Here is a 26,198-nt window from a genome sequence, read left to right on the forward strand (position 1 = left end):
TCCTGCTGCATGTCTCATCCCGCCTTTAATATCTTCCCTTGCTGTTTGTTTCAGAATCACCACAACTGCAGCGTGCATGATGGACCTGAGGAGATATCCCTTGGACGAGCAGAACTGCACTCTGGAAATTGAAAGCTGTGTGTACCTGTATTTCTTTTTCACTCACTTTGTGTTTTAGGCCATCTTGTCATTATTTGGCATCTTTTCCAAGACATATGCAATTTTCTTGACATAGTTTTTAACTATCTTAAAGATTGGAGGTCTAAACCTCCACTCTGCTAATTTCACTGTCATGGCAGAGAGACAGAGAGAGAGAAAGAGAGACAGAGAGAGAGAGTGACAGAGGTTGAGACTCAGTATAGAAGAGTTCTCCATTCTAATCTGATTAAGAGAGTCTGTTTGCTGTGCTGAAATATAAGAAAACAAATCAGTCCATTTGATGAGAAGAGAGCAAACCCTGAGATGCAATTTTCTTACAGTGTGCTTCATCACTCCTGAGTGGCAGTACTCCTGGGACCCTGGCAGTTGGAGTAAAACTCATTTCCCATCAGGAACTCAGCTTTACAAGCGAGCTATTTCTACATCTTGGCAATTTTCTTCAATTTGAAGAGTAGTTAGATGCCTTATTGACAATTCAGTGTTGAGTGCCTCTGTGTGAGGGACAAGAGCTGCATCTATATCATCTAACAAACTAATGTCCTGCCTACTACCTAAACTACATCTCCTGACATATCCGGTGCTGTTGTTGTTACTTATCCTGACCTATCATAGATAGGCTTATAATTAGTCTCAATTGGATTTGGGCCTGTCAGTATTTATATTGAAATTCTTTGGGGATGCAAATGACTAACTTTGCAATGTCACTTGATGCATTTGTGGTGAGAAGTGACTGTCTTTGTGAATAAACATATTGGGAAGTTGCACTGGTGGTAGGTCAGTGTCCAGGTCCCAGACGGAGCGGGCCCTACTGTGTCCCTCACTTCTACGCTACATCACTGTCATGTTTTCTGAGACCTGAGCTTTCAGAAGATGAGGGACATGAATTCATGTCAAGTGCTGCATAATGGAATTGTCTGGGGATATTTAGCATGGAGCACAAAAGGCTCAGGGGAAAGATGATGATTCCCCAGTAGCTGAAGGCCTATCCTAGGAAGTTAAATGGATTCTGTGTGGCTGGAGGGCACAACTCCCAATGAGTTGATGAAAGTTTCAGGAAGGCAAATTTGGAATCTAAGTAAAGAAGCAGTCTAAACATGTAGTGAGTGCGTTGAACCAAGATTCTGTTACTGTGATGCTTGAACCAAGATGGGGGATGCGTGGGAAGTCTGTTGTAAAAGAGATTTCCTCAGAGTGTGTGAGGCCCCTCCCTGCCTCGGAGAATCCATGGTTAAAATATTTGAGTGGAAGAAGGGACTCTCCCAATTGTTTGTGTGAAAGATTTTAAGTCAAGATGCAAATGTAGGGAAGAGTGAGGCATGCAAAATTCTGGAAGTATGTCCCCTCAGAGGGCACACAAGCCCTGGGCACAGCATGCTGGTCTGAGCTACAGTCCAAAGGCAAGTGGGTGTGGGCTGAGCAAGGGAGGGAGAGGGCGTGGGCATACTTATAGTGCACACAGGGGCCAAACCTGTAGATTCTTGGGGTCCTGGTAAGGAGATTGGACTTGTTTTGCTGATTGCATTGGGAAACATTTGAGGGTTTTAAGCAGAGGAGTGGTCTTGATAAGATGTATGTTTTATTAACAATCATCATGGCTGCCAGGTGAGAATGGAATGCAAGGAAGTCAGAGGGAAGGGAGGAGACAGAGGTGTAACCACTGTGATCCAGGGTGAGAGGACAGTAGATGGGGCTAGGGAGATGGCATTAGTCTTGGAGAGCAGTTGTCCCCATAGCTTTGGTCTAATTGCTTGTCTAATGTCAAATATTGAGTATCTGCCTTTGGTTGTATTGTATGTTCAAATCAAAAAGTCCATTATATTGATAGGGTATTTTTCTCTACGTGTCAGTTTTAATTGACCTTTCTGATAAGCTTGACCTAATCCTTAGACCTAATCCTTTAGAAAACTCCTGGGTGCTGCAAGTAACATCAGACTTTACTCCTATTTACTCACTGTCAAGAAGCATTGACTGATTACCAAGTGATCATGAGCAATGTGCTAAGAGCTGGGTTTGGAGTTAAAATCCAACTAAAATCCAACTAATCCTCTTTGTAATGAGACCATTGCACAAATCTCTAAGGGCCAAGAGTGTCCCAAGAAAAGGCATTTCTAAGGATTGCAAACCTCACGGCCAGGAACACCTGATGCAACCATCCAAAAAAGCCAAGAACACTACTTTTGCTCTGAGAGCGTCTGATGTTATTAAACATCATTTGGTTAAATTCACCCTCAGTGTTTTAACTTTTCAATAGCTTGTGAGAGGCGTTGCCTTTCTAGAATTCTCCATACTTGAGTTCTCATTTTTTCTTACAGCCATCTTATTCAGTGCTGTTAACATATGTTTTAAATTCGTTTCTGTGCAATGTACAGGCCAGCTCTACAGTTAGGCTTTGCAAACAGCTCTGGTCAGAGCACTCAGCCTCCCCAGTTTCCCTGCTTTCCAACGCCAGCCTGGTCCAAATCAAACAGCAGAGGTAACAGAAGAATATTCAAAAGTTAGTTCTTTGCTGACACCTCTTAGATGAGCACATCAAACAAATCTACAGTCATGAGTCACTTAACAACACGGATATGTTCTGAGAAATGCATCCTTAGGCGATTTCATCATTATGCGAACATCGTAGAGTATATGTACACAGATCTCGATGGTATGGTCTACTGCACACCTAGGTTGTATCATAGTAATCTTATGAGACCATCATATGTGCCATTCATTGTTGACCGAAACGTTGCTAGGTGGTGCAAGATTGTATTTCAAATAGTCTTGGCAAGCTGTTAACATGGGCAAGCTGTTACTTCTGTTTTATCTGTGACAGTTTCTTTAGCTTTGCATGTAGACAATGATGGTGTTTCATTTCCGCCATGTCCCTGCTTCTTTCTCCTGGCAGATGGCTACACCACAGATGACATTGAATTTTACTGGCGTGGTGGTGATAAGGCTGTCACAGGAGTGGAGAGGATTGAGCTCCCACAGTTCTCCATTGTGGAGCATCGTCTGGTTTCAAGGAATGTCGTTTTTGCCACAGGTGAGTTCTGCATCCACTTATGCTACCTGGAGGGACACTGGCTGCCTGGGCTGTGATGGTCTTCTTATGAAATATCCTGCAACTGACTTACAGTACTGGGTCATGTGAAGAAGCACCATTATAAATAATTCATAATCTTAGCCACCCCTTTTTCCTGTACCTAAAGGAGATCAGTCAGCTTTGATGAGTAGAAAGGATCACCTGACAAAGAGATGTACTATGGGACTGGTTATTGAGAAGTTAAAAGACTCAGGGCGAATTTAACTAACTGATGTTTGGTAACATAAACAACTCTCATCTGGGCAGACAGGAGACCACTGATGGCCTTGAGGCAGGAAGGCAGGGCAGGGAGGAAGACCTGAGGTGGTGAGTGCTGTTTTCTTGGAAGTAAGAGGCCTTCTCCCCACTTCTGGGCTAGCAGTCAGCCTTGGTGGTCCAGGAACTTGGGTCACCTGCAGTTAGCGATGCCTCTTCAGACACCGTCATCTGTTTCTAATATTATCTGGTTAAGGTTGCCCCAACCTGGGTTTCATTGTCATCTTTGTTTCAACTGTCCAGAGACTGAGAAGGTATCTTTAGCTTTCCTGTCTGCCCTGGCTGAGCTTTTATTAAATTACAACCATGTGTATTTTACAATGTGTAGTGCTTCCTCTGTATACTTACTGAATGCTGCATATTATAATTGAGATAATAGATGAAGTGCTTTGTAAACGGTAAGCTATTACAAAGACCACAAATTCTGGGTAGAAAATGCTAAATGAAGGGACCTCCCACCTCAGCTTTTTCCTGTTGATAGAGCCGAAACAACAACGAGTGTGTAGAGATTAGCCCCAGTCCTGTGCTGGCATTCATGAAGCCTGAAGGCCTCCTTTCTCTGCCTATTGCCTCTGGCTTAAATGCCAATGACACACAGCCACCTGCCTCCCTTTGCCTGGCTACCTCCTACTATTTCTTTAGATTAATCTAGATGCTGCTTCCTCTGGGAAGGCTTTTAGGCCCTGCTCTGCTCACACACTGCCTCCCCAGCCTGGGTTAAGTGGCTGCTCTGTGTTCCCACGGTACTGCACTGAGTGCCATCTAGCTCTGCTGTGCCTGTATCCTTAAGAATGCATCTCCTTTAGGAGGCACATGTCCCCCTCATGATTTAGCCCCTCCCCTTCCCCACCTTGTGGAATGCCTGACACATCCCAGGCATGTAACAGTAGACACTGAGCAAGTGAACAATGAGTCAAGTGCCATCTTCCCTCTTCTTCACCCCAGCCTCTAAGAGCCAATGGACAAAAGCCCAAATGTTTAAGGACCATTTTTATGCAGTGCCACTTTATCCTCTGTTGCAAGATGTCCTGAAAATGTCCCTGCAGTCTCTGGAGAGGTTGCCCTGAGGTGCTCACCTCAGGTGGGCAGTGAAAGCTGACAGGGACATAGGCTTATCATTAAGGAATAGCTTCCACAACCAAGAAAATTGCCCTGTGATGCATTGAATAAAGTGAGTTATTGCTTTTAAAACCGGGATCAAACTGTTTCATGCTCCAAGTGTTAGGAGCAAAAGGTCTACTCAGAACACAGGGGTAGCGTTCTCTCTGTGGAATAATCCTGCCTGTGCCTTCCTTTGTTTCGAAATTGCAGTTATGGCCAGTGGGCTGCTGCCATGAGGATCTCTTAGTGCATTTTCATCCAGCCTCACCAGAAAGCCTGATGAGGTGTTTGTGGAGGGTGCAGTGCTTCCACAGAAAACTGCAATCACTTAGAATGGCCTTCCTGAATCCTCTAGCTGAAAACCACTCAGAGGCACTTTTTTCCGGGTGCAGTCTTTGTCTTTCTTTTAAGTGTGCATATGGTAGAACATAGCCCAAACACATCCAGAGAAAATATACACTACAGGTATGGGGAAAATATTTAAACTATGCTTAGAGCCACCAGGCCATCAGAATGCAATATCATTTCTTCTTTCCAGTGCTTACCAAGTTTCTGCATTGGCAGAGTGTAGCCAGGGGCTCCAGATCAGTCAGCTATAAACCTCCCACCTTCCAAATTGCTTGCACTTTAAAATTATTCTAATTCATCTATTTATGTAGAAACTTTATAAGCCACACTGTTTAAAAATTATTTTAAAACTAAATATTATACTAATTTATTTTTCTTTCCACACGTATTCTGAATTAATAAGATTTCAATCAGTAAACTGGATTGAAGGAGTCTCTAGCCTGGGAAAAAACTCAAAAAAGGGATTAGGAAAGAGAAAACACTTCAGAGGTTTATTTGGACCAGGCAAACAGAGTACATGTTGAAGATTCAATGTGATTCCATCCAGCAGGGTGTGAACACAGAGCTGTCACACTGGAGTCAGCAGGACAATGGCTGGAGGCAGGTTGGGACTCTTGGGAGGTGAGTGAGGCATTTAGGATGCAAAATGGCCCTTGGGTCAGAGAGGAGAACAAGGAGCCTCTAATCCTATGGGATTTCTCACTGGGCCTTCATGGTTTCAGCAGTGTTCCCCAGATGGTGTCTTCGATCTCTTACTTAGAGAGGTATTTAGCGGGAATTAAGCCACGGTAAGAGAACCTGCTTAGCTATATTCAAGAGACAGTATGTACAGGCTTTGAAAACACAGACTCTGGAGCCAGACCATCAGAGCTTAAGTCCTAATAGAAATTTGCTAGGAGTGTGACCCAGGGTAAGTTATTTAACCTCTCTGAAAAACCAGGGATATTAATAATATATATTTGGTAGGGGTGTTGAGATGATTACACGAGTTAATAAAGTAAATAAAGAGCCTAGAATAGTGCCTGGCCCATAGTAAGCACTGATTAGCTCTCATTAATTAAAATGTGTGGGACCAGCAATGAGGAATATTTTGAGGAATAGATACTGTGGTGGCTGACCAGAGCTTTGTATGTTAGAAAATCTATGACATTATTCTCCTGGACTATTGGTCATGACTGACTCCTAGTTGCTTGTCTGAGGGTTTTGTAAGAGTAGAGATTGTTTGGGTTCATATTTGTATCCCTAATACATATCTCAGTGCCTCGTTCACCCAATAATTTGAAAACTGAATGATTATTGAATTGAGAGAGGAAATCTGATCATCATTACTAGGTATGTATTCAACTCTAATCAAATGGATCATTTCTGCAAAAGAGATGCTTTATAAATTAATGACATTATATATTCAAGTGTCTAATGTACTGAAATATTATGCGTTAAAAGAAAAATCCACATAAAATCTCTTTGTACCTGGGGAGGAAATTAAGTATAACTTTGCCCAGAAAGAAGAGCTGTGTACATAAGTGTGTTTTAAAGATAACAAAGAAGGACTGTCTTAGTTCATCAACAAATAATTATTCAGTTCTTACCATGATTCAGCAAATAGATTTTGTAAAAAATATTTCAACCTCTTTAGACTCAAAACAAAGCAAGTCCACATTACTGTAACTTAACTTATAACTCTAATGGCATGCTACATTATAGTTTGTAGCACCTTGTTTTAAACTTTTTTATTAATGTCCCTTAGAGATTGGTGGTTAACAAATAAATTAGCCCAAGTTAAAGTACAGGAAAACTGAAGCCCAGTGATGATAAAGATTTGACCAGATTTACATAGTAAAGCTAGAAAGGACAAAGATTAATCCCAGGTTCCTGACAAATAGGAACCCCTGATATATTTTTTGACAAAGGTTTAAAAGAATAGCTTTTTTTGGCTTTATTTTAAATGATCATTTTCCATGCTTTTAAATATTAACATTATAAGGGTTCTTACAAAATGTGTAAATAGTTGGCATGGCAACAATCTCTCCCATGTGGGCCTGTCACTCCCTCCTTTACATTCCTTATTAATGTGTGTTCTTGATGCACAATGTTTTTATGCAAGTTTCTAAAGACTGACATTGGGAGTGGAATTCTAATCCAGGACCTAGAAGTGCTTATTCCAACACCCAGAAATCCTCACTGGCAAGAAATGTACCTCTGTCTTCCAATCCATGCTGCACTTTGCTGCCGGATTAGTAGCCATGCAGCACCATTTTCACTGAGTTGTTACCCAGCTCCAAACCCTGTGATGACTTCCCTTTGCCTGCAGCACGGAATCCAGGCTCCTTCAGCTTGGATCCAAGTCTAGCTCCAACCTCTCCTCTTCAGTTTAGCCCACAAGCGTCCCCAACACAAAGCCTTGGTTTTAGTTGCTGCATTTAACTTTTTTTCTCCACCAATCATTCACTCCTGCATTTTGTCTAAAGACTTTTGCTCCTTTTATAGCCTCCATTTCATATGTTTTCTTCCTCTTTTTATTATCCAAATCCAGTACATTCATCAATGGACAGTGGAAACACCAATACCTCTCTGCTTGGCCTTCCTTGAGTGTCTCTGCCAATTATCTTTTTGCTTTAGAAAGCTTCGAATCACACACTGACAGTATCCTTCCTTTATTAACTGTCATATATTATTATTCTACTCTCATGTATATCAGGCATTCAATAAATATATTTTGAATTAATTCGTTTGTTCATAACCATGTGCTCAGAATTCCTGCAAAATGCCCAAATCCCAAATACAGATTCTCCTTGAAAGTCAAACAGAGAAGAGAAAGAAAATTTTCATTAGGCCCATTGTATATCATTCACTATTTAAATCTTCTGGATTTCTTAGAAAATCCTCAATCTATTACCAATATTCTTTCTTGATCCAGGACTATATTTTTTAACAGAAGAGTTTATAAAGTGAATACTGAGATTATTCTTTGACACCCTCAATCTGTAGCTTTAAGCCAAACTGAAAACATGCGTGAATAAGGCTTTCTCAGAAAGAGAAAGGAGGTCAGATTAAAAGAGAAACAATGCAAGAGGGAGTCTCTCCCTCCTCAGCTTGCTGTTACCTAGATGTAAGACTGCATGGTATTTCATTTCTGCTTTAAATGTTTAAATGACGAATGTTTTTATTATAGTCAATAGAGTTCTACCTAATGTGTGATCTAGTTCTATACAACTCCTTAGGGATTTATGGTTGAATTTCAGGAAATACTGAAAGTGTATTTTTAAAATAAGTGCAAACCTAAGACTAGTTTTTGAAATGCTTTTGATTGAAACCTGGAAAGATATTGGCCTTCTATATAAGCTTTGGGCATAGTTTAAGAAATTTTTACTGCACTTAACTTTTAAAGCTGTTTTAGATAGACAATTTATAATCACTTAAAAGGTGAAGTTTAAAAATCCTTGGGGCGGGGCCAGTGGTATAGTGGGTTAAGTTTGCGTGCTCTGTTTTGGTGACCCGAGGTTCATGGGTTCAAATGCCAGGTGCAGACCTATACACCACTCTTCAGGCCATAATGTGGTGGCATCTCACATACAAAATAGGGGAAGACTAGCACAGATGTTAGCTCAGGGACAATCCTCCTCACCAAAAAAAAGGAAAAAAGTTCTCTCAAATATATTTAATAAAGCAAATATTATATAGTCATTTTCTAATTATTGAAGTTAAACCAGTGATTCAAGTAGAAATCTCAATAAAGGAAAGATTTTCATTCTTTTATCCAATTTCTGTTTAATTAAACATGATCAATATACATGCATTACTAAAGTATTTAGGATGTGCCGGAAATACCCAGTTGAATGTCCTTAAAGCAAACAGTTCCCAATTCAGCAAAAAAAATCTGAGAATTTTAAGTAAATTGTCGAACTCCAGTTGGTGGCCCTTCTAAATAGGCTGTAATTCATTAAGCAAGACACTCCTAAGAAAGTTTAGAATTTTTCTCATGCATTATTTTTTTATACAGAGACTTGCAGAACAGAGTTTATGACTTTAATGATTATTTTATAATGTTTCTAGATGTATACCTACAGAAAAATGTTAAAAATAGAAATGTAGAGCTAAGTGAATTATCATAAAGTCTACAGTCGTTTATCTGCCATCAGATTAAAAAGTAGAATGTCTCTGGCACACCAAAATTCCCACTATGGCCCCTCCTAATTTCCTCACCTTCCTGCTTCCCAAAGGAAACCACTATCCTATCACAGTAAAGTTAATTTTCTCTGTTTTTGAACCTTATTTAATGAGATAATAGAGTTTGGATTATTTTCTGACTGCATTCTTTGTCAACATTATTTTTATTAAATCTGTGTCGTTGTGTTTCATTTATTTTCCTTGCTATACTACTGTGTAAATACACCATGATTTATTTATACACTCTACTACAGGTGGACTTTTGTGGCTAATGCTACTATGAACATTCTTTTGCTTGTTTTTGTGAATATCTGCACACATAAATGTTGAGTATATACCTAGAAGTGGAATTGTGAATGTTCAAGCTTTTTTGATTATGCCAAACTTTTCCCAAGGGGTTGTACCAATTTGCACTCATACCAATAATGCGTGAGAGTTCCTTTTGCCCCATATCCTTGCTAACATTTCATGTGGAAGTCACCTGCTGGGTGTTGGGTGATAGCTCGTGGTTTTAACTTTCATTTCTCCATGTACTAGCGAGATTGAGCACCTTTCCCTGTTGGCTATTTGGAGATCCTCTTTTGTTAATTATCTGTGCAAGTCTCTTTTATGAGTTGTTTGCCATGAATTTTTTTATTGTTGATGGAAGCTTTTTAGAGGTTATAACATGTTAAAAAGTGTCCTTTTTACATTGAGACATACAGTGCCACATGGAATTGATTTTATATGAATAGTGTGAAGTATGGGTCAAGTTTCATTATTTTCCCCAGTGCCATTGCTCTGCAGCAACACCTTGTTTTAAATTGTTTGTATGTGCACAGGTCTGCTTTTGGACGTTTTATTCTGTGCCTTGGGTTTATTTATTCATCTTTGTACCTTTACCTCACTGTGTTAATTACTGTAGCTCTAAGTAGAGCAGATCCTTCCTTCTCTTTCTTTTTATTTACTGTTTGCTTGATTATTTTTGGCCTTTTATATTTCCATACAAATTTTATAATTAGATCATTATAATCATCTCCTTGTCACAAATTTCTTGCAGTTTCTAAAAAATCTTTATATAACTTTATATCATATTTGTTCTTGTAGGATATTTTGCTTGTTAGAAAAATTTAGATTGGCATGCTTTTTTTTTGCTTCCTGTTTGAAGATATTATTTCATTGTCGTAGGATATATTTGCTGGTTATAGAAATCTAGATTGGTATGCTTTTTCTTTTCTGTTTGAAGATATTATTTCATTGTCTCTGACTCCCATTGTATCTATTCATTTGTTGGTCTAACTGCTGCTAGTTTCAAATTAATCTGTTTTCCCCCTCTTCTGGATGCCTATGTGATTTTTCCCTTGTTTTTGGCTTCATTGGCATTCACAATGTACCAAGATGAAGTTTTCTCTGTAATCATTCTTCTTGGTGTTTGAAGATCTTATTGAATCTTTGGCTTGAGATCTTTCAGCCATTTTGAAGCATTGTCAGGCATCATTGCTTTTGCTCCATTCTCACTCCCTTCTTCCTCTTCTAGGGTTCCAATTCCAATTCTAACAATTCCAGCATTAGGTCTTATAAGTATATCTTCCATATATCTCACCCTCTTTTCTGTATTTTCATTTTATTTCCTCTTCATGCTTCACTCTGGAAATTTTCCTCTGATTTCTTTCAGTTCAACAATTCTTTCTTCATCTGTGTCGAATCTGCTATTATTATCCATGGAAACATTGTAGATGTTTCCTTTCCTCAAAGAGGATGTGTGCCTGCCTCTGACAGGCAGCTAGAAGTGCTAGTAAACCAGGGCAAGCTTCATCTAATTTCTTGGATTTGGGTTAATTCTGAGTTCAGATTCAGCTCTTGTTCATGCTTGAGTCCTTCTGGTTTATCTTTGCATTTTAGGTGGAGTTCTTTGGAATCCTACCCCTCAGATATGAATTTAATACAGCTTCCCTACTTGGTGGTCTCTGTCAACAGGTTTTGCCCCCTTAGTCTCATGAGTCTGTCAAATATTCTGCTTAGTTTTTCCTCTTTCTCTTCTAGAACCTGCAGCTACCTGAAACGTGGGGCTCAGTTTCTTTTTTCTCCCAGATCTTGGCCCAGATTTTTACTAGCTTCAGTGCTTTCAAGGAGATATATTTAACTTTTGCCCATTTTTTTTCTAGTTGTTTCTCTTAGGAGAATTATATAATTCCTAAACACCATGGTTTATTTTTCACTCATTTTGGGTTTTTCTGAAAAGCTTAAGTTGTTTAAATATTTAATTCTTAGTTAGTTTGGACTATGAGAGTGAAAAAGAAGAAAATTTGGAATATATTTTTTTACAGTCACATTTTGGAAATTATAAAGCATTTAATTCTGTATTTTATGATAACATTATATAGAGGAAGCATTTGTCTAGAATAGTGTGCTATTGGGGAGAAAGCTGTAAAGCTCAAAGTCAGGAGATTTAAGTCCTTGGTTATAATAATAACAAGCTGTGAAAATGTGAACAAAGCAGTTGAACAGCAGATAGGTAAGGAGATCAGGTTAGAAGAAACACTGAATTATATTTATTTCAACAAATATATGCAGCTAACAATCAAAGAGTCCCTTAAATATCGCCCTGGAGAGAAAATCACCAGATTGGGATTTCAGCCTTTGTATTGGTCTTAAATGTATATTCTGCTGACCAGCAAAATTTGAGATGTACAGTTTTTGCCAAACCTGAAATTTACTCCTGACCGTTTGGTTTTCTTTGAGCTAAAAGCCTGAGATTTTTGCTAGATACACGGAGAAGAGATTATTTAATATGTTTCTTTAATTATATCATGTTTTTATTTCTCTTCCTTTTTTTCTGGAGTAAACTTGGATTGATATATTGTAACTTTATTTCAAAATACTTCCAACAAGATTAGAAGAAAGAAAAAGAGAAGGATCTAAAAATGAATGATGATGAAAGAGTTCTATTAAGAAATGTGAATTTTTTATTCTTCAAAATTACTTTTCAACATACCATTTTGCTTTTCATTAATGATTATAATGAATTGAATTTTTTTAAAAGTCTGAATGTCACCTTGTTAATACATGACTTAATTTTCTCTATTCTATTTGTGAACTCCAAGCTTTAGTCTTTTCTAACCTAAAGACTTGTGATCAAATTATTGCCCATTGGGTCTATAAATAACACCTACTATAGGTCTAAAGAAGATATTAAATGAAATGTTAAAAGAAGGAATTACCATCTGTATCTCATTTATAATTTAGCTTTTTTTTTTTAAAGATTTTATTTTTTCCTTTTTCTCCCCAAATCCCCCCGGTACATAGTTGTATATTGTTAGTTGTGGGTCCTTCTAGTTGTGGCATGTGGGTTGCTGCCTCAGCATGGTTTGATGAGCAGTGCCATGTCCACACCCAGGATTCGAAGTGACGAAACACTGGGCCACCTGCAGCGGAACGCGTGAACTTAACCACTTAGCCATGGGGCCAGCCCCCTCATTTATAATTTAACTTAATCTTAAATTCCAGGGACAAATTCCCATTCTTTTACCCCTGTTGACTTTTGTTAGGATTCTTAGAGACAACATGCTTCACCTGTGCTTCCTGGCCAAATACTACCCCTAATCCCTCAGTCCAAAATGGCAGGACCAGAGCAAGCTCACTCTAAGTGCCAAAGGGGAGCTTAACTAACTTATCTTGTTGCTATGACGTCATTTTCCTTTAAGGGCTTCTGATCTATGAAACATGTCTCACTACAGAAGTCAGATTTCTTCGGAGATTCATTGCTTCACACTCCCTTTGCAAAAACAATTCTTGTCTATCTTCATTTTCTGGAATTGCTTTTAAGACCTCCAGCACAATTTTTAAAATATGCTCCAAGGTAAAAACTCTTAGATTACAGAATCCTGAGCACAGAGGGCACCATAGAGTGAGAAAATGGGAAGGAATTTATTGAGTGTGCATTTGGGGCCATCAGATAGTATGTTTTGTACTTGATTTATATTAAGCTATCTAAGCTCCATCTAAGTAAAGTTCCATCTAAGTAAAATACATGTATTAGGTATTCTATTTTTCTTTATAACAGATTTATTGAGATATAATTCACATACCATACAATTCACTCATTTAAAGTGTATAATTCAATGATTTTTAGTATATTTACATAGTTGTTTGATCTTGACCACAATCAATTTCAGAATATTTTCATCACCCCAGAAAGAAACCCTGTACACATCAGCAGTCACTCCACATTTCCCCCAACCTGCCTCCCCTAACCCTAGGCAACCACTAATCTAATTTCTGTTTCCTATGGATTTGCCTATTCTGTACATTTCATATAAATGAAATCATACAATATCTGGTTATTTGTGACTGGCTTCTTTCACTTGGCATGAAGTTTTTAAGGTTCATCCAAGTTGTGACATGTATCAATACTTTATTCCTTTTTATTGCTGAATACTAGTCCATTATATGACTATATCACATTTTGTTTATCCATTCATCAGTCAATGGTCATTGGGTTATTTCCACCTTTTGGCTGTTAGGAATAAGGCTGCTATGAACATTTGTGTACAAGTTCTCCCATGGACGTATGTTTTCATTTCTCTTAGGTATGTACTTAGGAATGGAATTTCTGTGCCATATGGTAACTATTCTTAACCTTTTGAGGAACCGTCAAACTGTATTCCAAAGTGGCAGCACCATTTAATATTCCCAGAAGCAGTACATGAGGGTTCTAATTTTCCACATCCTCATCAATACTTGTTATTGTCTGTCTTTTGGATTGTAACCTTTCTAGTGAATATGAAGTGGTATCTCATTGTGGTTTTGACTTACATTCCTCTATTAAGTAGTGATGTTGAGTATCTTTTCATGTGCTTATGATTGAAAACTCGTCTTACCTTCTTTGAAGAAATGTTTATTCAGAGCCTTTGACAATTTTTAAATTAGATTGTTTTTGTTTTTTGTAAATGTTCTTTATGTATTCTGAATACAAGTCTATTATCATGTAAATGATTTGAAAATATTTTCTCCCATTCTGTGGGTTGTCTTTTCATTTTCTTGATGGTTTCCTTTGCAGCATAAGTTTTTAATTTTGATGTAATATAATTTATCTATTTTTTCTTTTGTCACTTGTGATATTCTTGCCCTGATAACAGGGTCTGAGAAGATAGTTTCCCAGAAGAATGTCTAAAATAAATGATGAGATTGAACCTGGATTGTTCAGACACCCCTGCTCTTTGCTCCAGAGTAACGTGATACAACCTTCTTGTTTTATTGTGGAGGATCAGAAAGAGAGTCATTGCCTGGTTGAGATAATCTTTGTAAAAGATTTTTTTGAGCTCCAGTGCTGTTTTCCCTCTTCCTCTTTCTTATTTCATATATCTCTTTTCTTTCGTGGATTTTTTTGAACATATAATAATTAAGGTGACAAGTAATGGGAGTGAGAATATTAATAACAGTTTTTGAATTTTAGGTAGTATTATAAAGTAAAAAGGTAGATTGTAAATGAATGAAACAGCATATTAAAGACCCTCAAGAGCAGCACTGAGCTCACAGAGCTTCTTAGGCAATGGTGGGAGAGCCCCCCACAGTGGCCGTCTTGAAGGGGGAGAGACACATGTGCATAGTTCAGCTCTGCTGCAGTTGTTAAAATATCAGTTTGTTACTTTATAGATACATTTGAGTGGCTCTTATCACTCCACAAAAGTGATGTGATACTCTATGTCCACATTTTTTATGAGTTCTTCAATAATATTAATGCCTTACAGAGCGATATTAATTTAGGCTGGATGAGAGATCCAGAGCCTTGTTTCTGGCCATAACTTTCAGTGCATCTGGGGAGAAAGAGTTGAGATCAGCAGCTTCAATAGATAGTTTTGCCAAGGAAGTCTTGAATTAGAATGACGCACTTGTGTTCAGGGACTGTACCTTTGTCTGTTGGCTCAGCATCTCCTTGGGAACCTGACCACATCTGCATTGGCACAAAGGCTTTAGGGCTTCTGTGCCTTTCTGTCGTAATTTTTAAGCTTCTATTGCTGTTTTGAAGGGTATGTCTTAGTGCAGCTGACTCACTATTTCTCAACTTTAAATTATTGGCCACTAGTTATGATCATTTGGGGAGTTTTCCCCATAGATGCAGCATACCTCCTGGCATTTTTCATGCCAGTGTAAGGTGTAAGGACTTTGTCTAACAGAGCTATGAAGAGACTATTATACACTCTTTAAGATGCACGTCAAATGGCAAGAAGCCTTTGCCTAGAAGCATAAGTCTTGACATCTCTGAGGATTCTTGTGTTTATTAACATTCTGAGGTCTCTCTCTCTCATGGCCTCTTGAAAGGCTTTTCATTTGACCTTGCTGAGTCCTTTACCCTGGAGGCTTTCCTGCTTCCCTGCCTGGAAAGAATCTTATTCAACCAGAACCATCTCAGTTCAGATATCATGAAACCTCTCATGCATCACTAAATCTTGCACCCCACAATATTTTTGTATTTCCAGTGTAGACCTTACTTCTGTTTTACTAAAGCCAGTTCTGTATAAGTCTCTCTCTGACATGGATTAGGAGCTAGTTGAGGGCATAGACTATCCTCTTATTCATCTTCGTTGTCTGCTCCACTCACCATTTGCACCTCTGGGATTATGAGACTGGGATGGGTGGGGCACATCGTGAATGCCTAAAAATTTTGTTGATTTGAAGTGATATTTCACTTTTAAGAAATAGAATATGTGATATTCTATTTCTTACTTATTATCTATTTATTACTTATTCTTCTATAGATATTCTGTATCTATTTCTTACTTATTCTATTCTATTAATAAACAAATACATAAGAAAATGGTGTATTTTCATAATTCTAAATCCTGTGTTAATGAGAAGTTTGGCAAATTTCCAGAGATTAAGGTAGTTTTGAAAGTGGATTAGCGTTCCCTTCCTCAAGGTCTCTAATCATCTTCCAAATGTTTGACTATACAGTCATGTCATTGGCCCCCATGTTGCAGGGGGCAAGGATTCCCAGAAGCATGTCAGTTGTACTTCATTACATGCGTATCAATATTTGCCTCTGTTGGGAACAGCTTTCCCGAAGAAGATGTGCTTTGGAAGATGGTAAGAAACTTGACTTGGAAAATGGAAAGTTGAGGAACATTGTAGATTGTGTTATCATTCAAAATATATTTTCCGCTCTACCCTGGGAGAGAACTGAACTTTCTTACTCCAGTGACATAAAGATTGAGATAAGACTTGCTCTGGGCAATGAAATGTGAGGGGAAGTATGTGTTACTTCTACCACAATGTCCAGCAGTGTCACAGATAGAGGAAGCTAAGTGTCTATGTAGTAAAAGAAAGAAAGAAAAAACTTTGTTGTAAGCTACTGAGATTTGGGGGGCCTTTTGTTACTGTAGCATAAGCCATGGATATAGTGGCAAGTATCTGAAGCAAGGAACAGCCATTCATAAGTGATGAGAAAAGCATGAGATTGCCATTGAATTGCAAAGTAAGATCCAATGCTGAAGTTACTTCTGTAAAGATGTTGAAGTTGCCATGGGATTTCAAACTAAGATTCAAACAAGATATTGAATGTTTTGCATATTAAACTCACTAAAGAGTCACATAAACAAATCAAATATACCTATTTTTATTCTTTCAGCATACAGATGTATTTATTGATAACTAGAGATGGTTTACACATTTAGCAAGGCATTACAGTGTATGAAAAATACATTATTCCACAAGCTCTGCTTTTGGGTTTGTACAACTTGCTAAGGAAGATCTCACCTTGGTAATTATTAATAATTGTAATTTTAATGAGAAAGCAAATAACTCAAGAGGATAATTACTTACATTTTGAGGGAAGAAGAAGAAAGGATTCAGGGAAGGGTGGCATATGACCAAAGCCTTGAGGTATGGATAAAGGAAGACATTTCTTAATAAGGGAATAGTGAGTGTGAACCAATAGAGGCAGGAAATATGGACAATTGTTTTGAGTCAGTGAGGACACTCTTTGAATAGAAAATATTATGCTTAATTCAGGAACATGGTGGAAAATAAAACTAAAGTTAATTTGGGAAAACATTTTGAAGAAACTAAAATTCCCAAATGAGTATTCTAACCTTTATGTGAAGCAATGAGCCATAGAAGGTTTTGAATATGGCATGACAGTGCACGCCCATGCTGTGCTTCTGGAATTTGTGGATGGAGCATGGGGCCAGGGACCTGGAGATGGCAAGGCCCACGATGAGGCTCTGACCCAGATCAGTAGTGCATTATGTCAGTGATCCACATATACATGGAATGTAATATAAAACAATAGGGTGTATCAAATCTATGTCCAGGGAAGATTTATTCCAATGATGGTGTTGGGAAAATTGGTTAGCTGCTTTTGGAACAAAAATCAATGTACACACTCCTTTTAGATCAAACATTGAAATAAGTGCCAGCCCTCAAAATAAGTTTGTGGTTAGACCTCTGTTGTGAACTTATCTAAGCCTAAAAGCAAGTTTTAAAAATAACAAGGAAAAGATGAGACAGATTCAACTACATACAAAAATTTAAGTACTTATATGTCTCCCACTCAAACCCTCTATAAGTTTAAAAAAAAACAACTGAGAAAATTCTTGCAGAGAATACAAGCAAGGATTGGTGTCAAAAGGACTTAAATGAATAAGTAAGAACAGTAAAAGGATCAAAAAATGAGAAAAATGAATAAGTATAATCAGATCATTTATGAGATTAAATACAGAGGAAAAAAACATTTAGGAAGCATTCAATTAAAGAAAGTGATTAAAAGGACAAATTTTTCACAAGGAAATTAGCAGGAGTTATTTTTAAGAAATATTTTGTAATATTTTCATGTTTACAAAGTGAGATAGGCAATTCTATAAAGTGCTCATAGCAGCATGTCCACTGGTATGATTTTGTTTGTGAAGTAATTTGGCAATTACACATTGGCCTAGCAATTACCCTTTTACCATATTCATCCTAAAGAAATAAGTCTAAATATAGCAAAAGGACTCTACTCAAGATATTCTTAAGAATATTTATAGTTTTGCAAAAATGGAAATAACCTAAATTTGCAGCATTCAGGAAAATGTATTTATGAACTATAGAGTACATATATATATGTATTTGATGGAAAATTAGGAAGAATTTAAAATTGTGTTTACAAATAAGCCTTTAAGTGTTGGGTCTCTTAGGTGATTTCTTTTCTCCTTTATATAAGTCTGGCTGAAAATGTGGGTGATGCTAAGGTAGGAGCCTGGAGATATAAGTCTTTCATCTTCTACATAGAAGGAACAGTCATGTGAGTGGGTCAGACTACTAAAGAAAAGAAAGTGGGGACAAAAATAGAAAGGGACATGAAGTAAAGTCTGGAAAATGCATGTATTTGGGGGCAGGAGGAGAAGAGGAGCCTGTCAGTCTTGGAGTAGACGGAGATCAAGAACGGCAAAGTCTCTTGAAGCTTACGGTGCAGCAATCTCAGGAAGAGAGCACTGTCCATCAGTGAGGGTGGGAGGGGAGGAGGCAAGGAAGTTGGAGATTAGAGAAAGCCACTCACTGGGTTTTCACTGATTGACCTTCCAGCAGCTTCATTAGAATCCAGAAGATCAGGAGCTGAGAGGTTTGAAGTGGATTGTTGAAGTGGACAGGAGAAAATGGCGCCTATACTTGCCTTGCTCCAGGAAAAACAAAATAAAACAGAAAAGACAAATATATAACTAAACGTGGCATAATCAGTGGGCTGTTTTATCACTGCAATGGGAGTGGTGGTGGGGATTTCGATGTGCTAAGTGGGACACACACATCAGAAGATTAGCACTGGAATTCACATACAAGAAACCGGACCAGGTGCTTCTCCAAAGCTCTCCTTAGTGCCTTTTCTATGGTTAACGCAGAACATCTTTGGGTACACCACTGCCTTTTCTGAGACCGAACTTGCTTCTGTGCCTCTCCAGCTCTCAAGGTACCCTGAGCTATCCCAGTTGGTTGAGGATCAATGCCTCAAACATCTGTGCACAGTGTCACTCTATATGTGCTGATAGGTGCCAGCTGGTAAAAGCCATTTTGCGCAATAAAGCCTTGAGCCAAATCTTCCCTATATATAGTGGAGAAGAAGGGGACCATTAATTGAAAACTAAGCAAGGTATTTGGCATTATTCTGTTTCTAAGCTAAACTTTCCCAAAGTTTTCCCAGGGGCAGTTCTCAGCTGAGCATTTAGCTTTAAAAGAGTACCTCATCATTACCTTGTAAATAGACTGAAAATCATTCCTCTCTCAATTCCTCTGTAAATACCATCAGGCAGACAGAAGCAAATCACATGGTTGTGGACCAACTCTCAGTTCATGGGCTTTTCAAGTGCATGCTGTTGTCCATGGAAGTCAAAGCAAACTCTTTTGTCTGCTGTTTCTTTTCTCCAGTGTAATCCGTGTCTATTTACCGTAGGTGCCTACCCTCGGCTCTCACTGAGCTTTCGGTTGAAGAGAAACATTGGATACTTCATTCTCCAGACTTACATGCCCTCTATACTAATTACGATTCTGTCATGGGTGTCCTTCTGGATCAATTACGATGCATCTGCAGCTAGAGTTGCTCTTGGTATGTGCTATTTTAAAATGATATCTAAAATGTAAATTAACTGTATCATTACAGTATTCAGAGTTCAAAGACTATAGTTCAGCTACAAATTTTTGACATCATGACACCAATCTTGCTCATATATTCACTCTTTATCCTAAAACACTAATTTCATGCATGATTACCTTGATGTGTTAATTTAATTATAAGGCTCAAATGTGAATTTTCATGCCCATGAAAGGGAAAATATGCTTGCAGAATATTTGCATAATAAAACTATTTTTGACACTAATTTTAAAGCAAGGATTAACATCTCCTGTTCAAAATTATTCTGTGGCCCAGAAAGACTTGATTAATTGTGCATTCCTCTAAGTCAGAAAAATAGTCAAATATTATAGCATATAATTGGAATTACACAATTTAATGGTGTTGAAATATGTGATTAGATTCTGAGTGATTACTGAGAGCCCTCCTGATCTTTTCTGGCCATTGGTCATTTGACAACTGGATTATTAGCTGATGTACAATATGTATTATATGTTCCAATGATATTTCTAATATTTTTTTATTATTAAGGGAAAGCTTGTATTTTCAGAAATGTTACTCTCTATTAAGTTAATTATTATGAAACTGCATGGGCAAAGTAATAATTTAAATACATTTTAGATTAGTACAGAGCTGAAGAGCAGCTAATCCAGTCCAGCCCTTCTTTGGATAGGGTTGAATTTTATTCCTAAAAGTGAAATTATCAATAGTACTTCTTATTTTTGGCAGGGAAAGATTTGCCCTGAGCTAACATCTGTGCCAATCTTCCTCTATGTTTTAGTATGTGGGGCACCAGCACAGCATGGCTGCTAACAGAGTAGTGTAGGTCTGTGCCTGGGAACTGAACCTGGGCTACTCAAGCTGAACTTAACCACTAGGCCACCAGGACTGGCCCTATCAATAATACTTTTTTAAAAATGATGGGAAAGAATTATCAACACATTTGCTAGTAGCTTACAGAGAAGCATAAGAATTCAGAGTTTCAGTTATCCCTCTTTCTTCATTTTTCTATTTACCATCTTTTCCCAGAACTTTAAGCTGATTAATATTTTTTTCTAGGAGTATCTGTGTACATGTGCATATATGGATGTCTGGTTTAGACCCACATATATGTGACTTTCAGAGTTATAGTTAAAATTAGATTTTTTTCCCCCCAGGAAATAACACATAAAAATGACTTAAGAAAATCAAGTAGCTGTTCCTAAAGGTGTTGGGTGAATAAAAAAGCACTTTGAGGGTCTGACCCCATGACCTAGTGGTTAAATTAAGTGCACTCCACTTTGGTGGCTTGGGTTTGGTTCCCAGGCATGGACCTACACCACTCATCGGTGGCCATGCTGTGGCAGCAACCCACATACAAAACAGAGGAAGATTGGCACAGACGTTACCTCATGGCAAATCTTCCTCAGCCAAAAAAAAAGCAGTTTGAGAAGAAGAAAGTATAAAAAGCTAAAAGTGCTGTATTAATTGTTATGTAGTGCTGATGGATATGGTAAGAAGAGTCTTTCAAAAAAATCTCCAGGATTTGTCTACAGCCTGCAGAAGTTACCCTACAGCATCAGTCCTTTCTGTAGGTTTAGTTTTTTTTGTTGTTTTTTAATGTTTCTAGATTACTCTGTTAAACTATTTTCTCTTCTTCTCACTTGGAAAAGTCAGAGCTAAAATGAATTTGCAGAGGCAGATTTAAATTTTGCAGAGCTGTTAGCTTATACAATTTCAGAGCTCTCTTTAAGAAAAAGAATATAAAATATACAAGTATAAAATTTCTGGGACCCTCTCCCAAAGCCTGAAAGAGGCCTATGCAAGAAGTGACTTGAAGCTGAAGTTCATGAGCTTCACAGTGAACCAACCTCAGAGTCTTTATCGTTATTGAAACAACTAGAGAAATATGAATACAAAAGAACCATGATTATCTGGCATCCATAGGAGTGAACTGTACTGAAAATATGAATTTCTAAATTTTCTGGTTATACAAGTACTATAACTCCTTAATTGTAAAACATTATTTTCCACAATATTAAATAGATAATCTATCTGAAGTAGGTTGTAGTCAACCCAATCTCATTACAGTATACGAAAGTAGATTTCACTTTTTAAAACTTTTATTACTGTAAACTTAAGCCATCCTGCTGTGGCTTTTCTCTGCCAAGAGTTGCTAAGGCTTTGCCACTGGAGAAGTGCCAGGTTCTGATTGATATCAGAAGCCTGAGAGGCAGGTGTGAGTGCAGAGGCAGAAGTGAAGGGCATTTACCAGTGTTGAGGTGAACCTGAGGCCTGGAGGTCTACAAGGCAGCCATGATCTTAGGGCCACAGTGGCTGAGCAGACAGCAGTCCAACAGGTCCAGCTCTTAGAGTGGGACACCAGTATGTTCCTTCCCTCTGTCCCACCTTCTTCCTACATAGATCATGGTTACTGAGCCCGGGTCTGCAGGGCTTGGGAAATGTCAATTGGTCACCTCCAATTGGTTAAGGAAAGTATATCATAGGGTCATGAATGCTCAATAACAACAAGAACAATCATTCAGGCTGAGACTTACCAAATACTCAGGTGCCAGGTTCTCTGCAAGGCCATTAATGTGGTTGCCTTACCTATTAGCACAATAGGCAGTGTTATTGTTCCCATGTTACAGAGCAGGAAAATGAGGTACAGAGAAGCTACATAACTGGTACAAAGTCATATAATATTAAGTGTCAGAAGAATGATTTCAATCCAGTTAACTGACTCCAGGGCACTCTCCCTTAACCATTAGAGGTGATTCCTATGGTGTCAATAGATAGTTCACAGAAGGGTTATTTGGTCTATTAGATTATAAAAACCATGGATTAATACAAAAAGCTAAGCAAGAATTATTTTTAATTATTACTATTGAAGGAGGAATCCCTCAGAACCTTTAAGATGCTAATGTGCTCCATGCCTCTTTAAGAGGATATGGCCATGGTTTGGAAGGCTTTGATTGGAGAACTCCCCCTTCCCCTACTCCACTTCCACATCTTGTCATATACCACACTCTTTGAAATGCTTAAAATGCTGTTTCCCTTCATCCTGAATGGATGCACCACAATTAATGCACCTCATTTCTAAATGAGGTCTGCTCAGAAGGATGCTCAGCAGAGACCTCCATGTATCACTCTTTCTCTGGCTCAGGGCACGGTTGGACCTAGAGTTGTCTGGGGTTGTCTCCATACTGAGAAGAGAAATGTGGTTCTTCATTCAACTGTACTAAACAGATGCTCTGTACACTTCAGGATTTTATGCTTCTGCTGCCCAGGGTCTGGCCCCCAGGTCTGTTGAACTGGTAGTGTTAGAAGCCACCAAACTGTGAAGTTGGGAGTTGCAATTAGATGGTCTTCTTCAAAACCCTGAAGTCGACCTCTTGGTGAATAATAGTATTGGTCCTTCTAACAGTGAAAATTTATACTAAAATAATTTAGGCGATATTATTTTGATCACAAAGAAGAGAAATAAAATATCTTTTGATTAAATGACGCGAATTATATTATTTCATAGTCATCTTTATAAATGCAGTTTTTCAAATATAATATTTCATTAACATACTCTAAATGAGAAGTAATTTCACGCTAACAATTAGAAAGACTTGACAGCTTGGTAAATGTATAGAGAGCACAGAAGGCACCACTCAGCCTTCTCCCATACTGCAGTTGGATGGTGTCCCCTTAAAGGGTGGAAGTTCAGGGCAAGACTGTCAGGACCTCCTGACAAGAAACTAGAGGCTACTGAATAGTTTATTTTTCTGTAATGATGATAATAATACAATTATTTGTTGTTAGTGTTAACAATGCCAGTTACCATTTATTAGCCTATCACTATTGCTTTTCAGGCATTGCATTTAGACTTCACAACAGTTTTAGGTGATGGTTGTGGACCCACTAAGGCTCACTCAGGTCATACCGCTGGGAGGTGGCAGAGCTGGGCTTTTGGCTTGGACCATGTGGCTCTACTATCCAAGCCATGAACCACTACAATCCACCACTGTCCACAGTCTCTAGATAGGAAGTAAAACAAATACATTGGCCTTTTAAGCTAAGAGCTCATGTGAGCCGAAAGCAGAAAGACTAGAGCACTCACTGCAAAATCTCACTGTGAAGGGACATGCTAACGGGCCTGAAACCAGGGTCCATGCCCATTTTCCTCCAGCTGCAGTTACCAGGCAGAGTGCCTGTGACAGGTGCCACTGTCCCTACCCCTGGGTTCTTTTAGCCCATTTCCTGCAGGTATCTACTGAGGCCTGTGTTTTCCGTGTCCGCTTAAAATATTCAACTGGAGAGCCAAAGCAATGGCTAAGGCAGAGCATTCAAATCCATTTGGAAGGAAAAAAAAAAGTTGTGGAAATATTACAGAATTTTTGAATAATGGTCAGAACACCTAATTTTGTAGCATCTGCATGGTTATTTCACATTTATTTGTAAACTATAATTATCCCATTGCCATTTTCAAATTTTCAAAGTCCCCAGGTGCACATGAATTTTATGTTAAAGGGGAATCTTAAAATATTCTGACATCTTTGATTTCCGTATATTCTATTAGCAATCGTGATTTGCAGTTATACCTAAAAATAGTTTCTGAGCTCTTCAATTCCCTCCTCTACTTTTAACAGCAATTCAGAGCTGGGTAGAGGGAGAGTGTATGTTAGTGATGCAATACTGGGCTCTCTTCCCTGCTCTCTGGGTGATCAGCAGAGAGTGGAGCTCTGTGCTCTGGAGATCTCTCTTGGGGAAAGGAACCTGAGCCCTCACTAACAGCCTTGCCTCTCCAACCATAGATGACCTTCCTTTTAGATTCTTAGGTTCTTCATAGATTTATTCTTCTTCCCAGGAGCTTCTTATTCAGACACTTAGTGTTTTCTGTTGAATTCTGGGTTTATTTTCGTTTCTTTCAACTTTCATATAGAGCATGTTCTCCTTTGCCGCCCTTCACATCCCTCCATCTGCTCTCAATTCCATTCTCTCCCTAGGCCAGGTCCGGGAGGGTGGTGTCTGCCCTGGAGTAGAGATGTCAGCTTCTTGACCTAAGGCATGACCTGCTGCCCAAATGACACATGTTATGCTCTATTGCATTCCAGTTGCTCAATAATATTCAATCTACTATCTCCAAATATTTGAAGCTGTTTGAGGAAATACAAAAGGAAAGTGAAAAGTGAAGAACAAAGGAGCTGAGCTTACCCTTCCATTTCTTTTGTAGGGATCACAACTGTGCTGACGATGACGACCATCAACACGCACCTTAGGGAGACATTGCCCAAAATCCCCTATGTCAAAGCCATTGACATGTACCTCATGGGCTGCTTTGTTTTTGTGTTTCTGGCCCTTCTGGAGTATGCCTTTGTCAATTACATTTTCTTTGGAAGAGGCCCTCAAAGACAGAAGAAGCTTGCAGAAAAGACAGCCAAGGCCAAGAATGACCGGTCAAAGAGTGAAAGCAACAAGGTATGCCCTCCACCATCTTGACCACTCACCCATGCCTTTCACAGACCCCACCCTCCCCCTTACAGTTCATCAGTAACTACAGTTATCTGCATGACCTTTGAGTAGGAGTTATGTGAGCTTGTTGATCATTAAATCTGAAATGTTGCCTTGTGCACGTCACTGAGTTTTATGTGAAACCAAAGTCAGTGGAGAAGCTGGAGAAGCCAAAAGCTTTCCAGTTTTTTTATGAAAAGAACAGAACACGTAGATATCAGAATGAATGAAACTCTTGGGTGTGGGGCCCAAACTTGACAGTTGGTAGCATTTTCCCAAAATGTTGCAATATTCCCTCAGTGGTAAAATTACAGATTTGATTATAGCTTGCCACTGTTCTTTGCAGTGTGGGCAGATGCTTCTCTCGCCCGCCCTCCAGCCAGTGCAGTCTCCTGATTCAAGGTCCTTAGTGCAAGGCAAGAGCCCTGCTCTATCTTGGGGCTCTTGTAGGTTTTCCCTGGCCCTGCCCCCTGCCTAATGTGTTGTGCAAAAAACCAGGGCTTGGCACACCTGGACAACAGTGCTCGAGGAGGATGCTGCTTTAAGAAGTCCCTGGGCTGCACAAGCAGGGAGAGAGCATAATTTAGCTCCAACCCCTCCAGCCCAGCTCAACATGCTGTTACATACTTTCAATTACAAAGTAACTTTGCAATTAGATGTTATTTCAGCTTATTTTTAATAAAAATATATGTTATTGCAATTATAAGCAATATTTTAATGAAAGCACATTAGAGTTTCTATATAATTTTTGTCTTTATCTTTCTACCTCTTGCATCCCATCAATTTCTCCAAAATTTCCACCTGTTTACATGGTGGACTTCATCCTCCATTTTTTTGTTTCGTAATTCTTCTTGCTAAACTCACTTATTTCTCAAGCCCATGAAATTTTCTCACTCTTTCCTGTGCCTTATGGGTCTTTGCCTCATCCAGGAAGGCAGCAGCTCCTTGGAATATTGCTGTGTCTGTGGCCCACCAGTGGCCCAGAAAAGGTTCACAAACATTCATGAATGAATGGAGGCAGTTAAATGA

At 38.6% G+C, this 26,198-nt stretch overlaps 1 protein-coding gene across 1 annotated transcript in view; it reads left to right on the top strand.

The window, feature by feature from the left end:
* The window catches only part of GABRB3 (gamma-aminobutyric acid type A receptor subunit beta3), a 217,735-nt gene that overhangs the window by 183,148 nt on the left and 8,389 nt on the right, over nt 1-26,198 (top strand). Inside the window, exons 5-8 of the mRNA XM_046654857.1 lie at nt 55-137; nt 3,047-3,184; nt 19,515-19,667; nt 24,892-25,136. Of these exons, the coding sequence (XP_046510813.1) occupies nt 55-137; nt 3,047-3,184; nt 19,515-19,667; nt 24,892-25,136 (619 nt within the window). The remainder of the gene's footprint in view (nt 1-54; nt 138-3,046; nt 3,185-19,514; nt 19,668-24,891; nt 25,137-26,198) is intronic.

This window comes from Equus quagga, chromosome 2 (assembly GCF_021613505.1).
Source record: "Equus quagga isolate Etosha38 chromosome 2, UCLA_HA_Equagga_1.0, whole genome shotgun sequence".
NCBI classification, from domain to species: domain Eukaryota; kingdom Metazoa; phylum Chordata; class Mammalia; order Perissodactyla; family Equidae; genus Equus; species Equus quagga.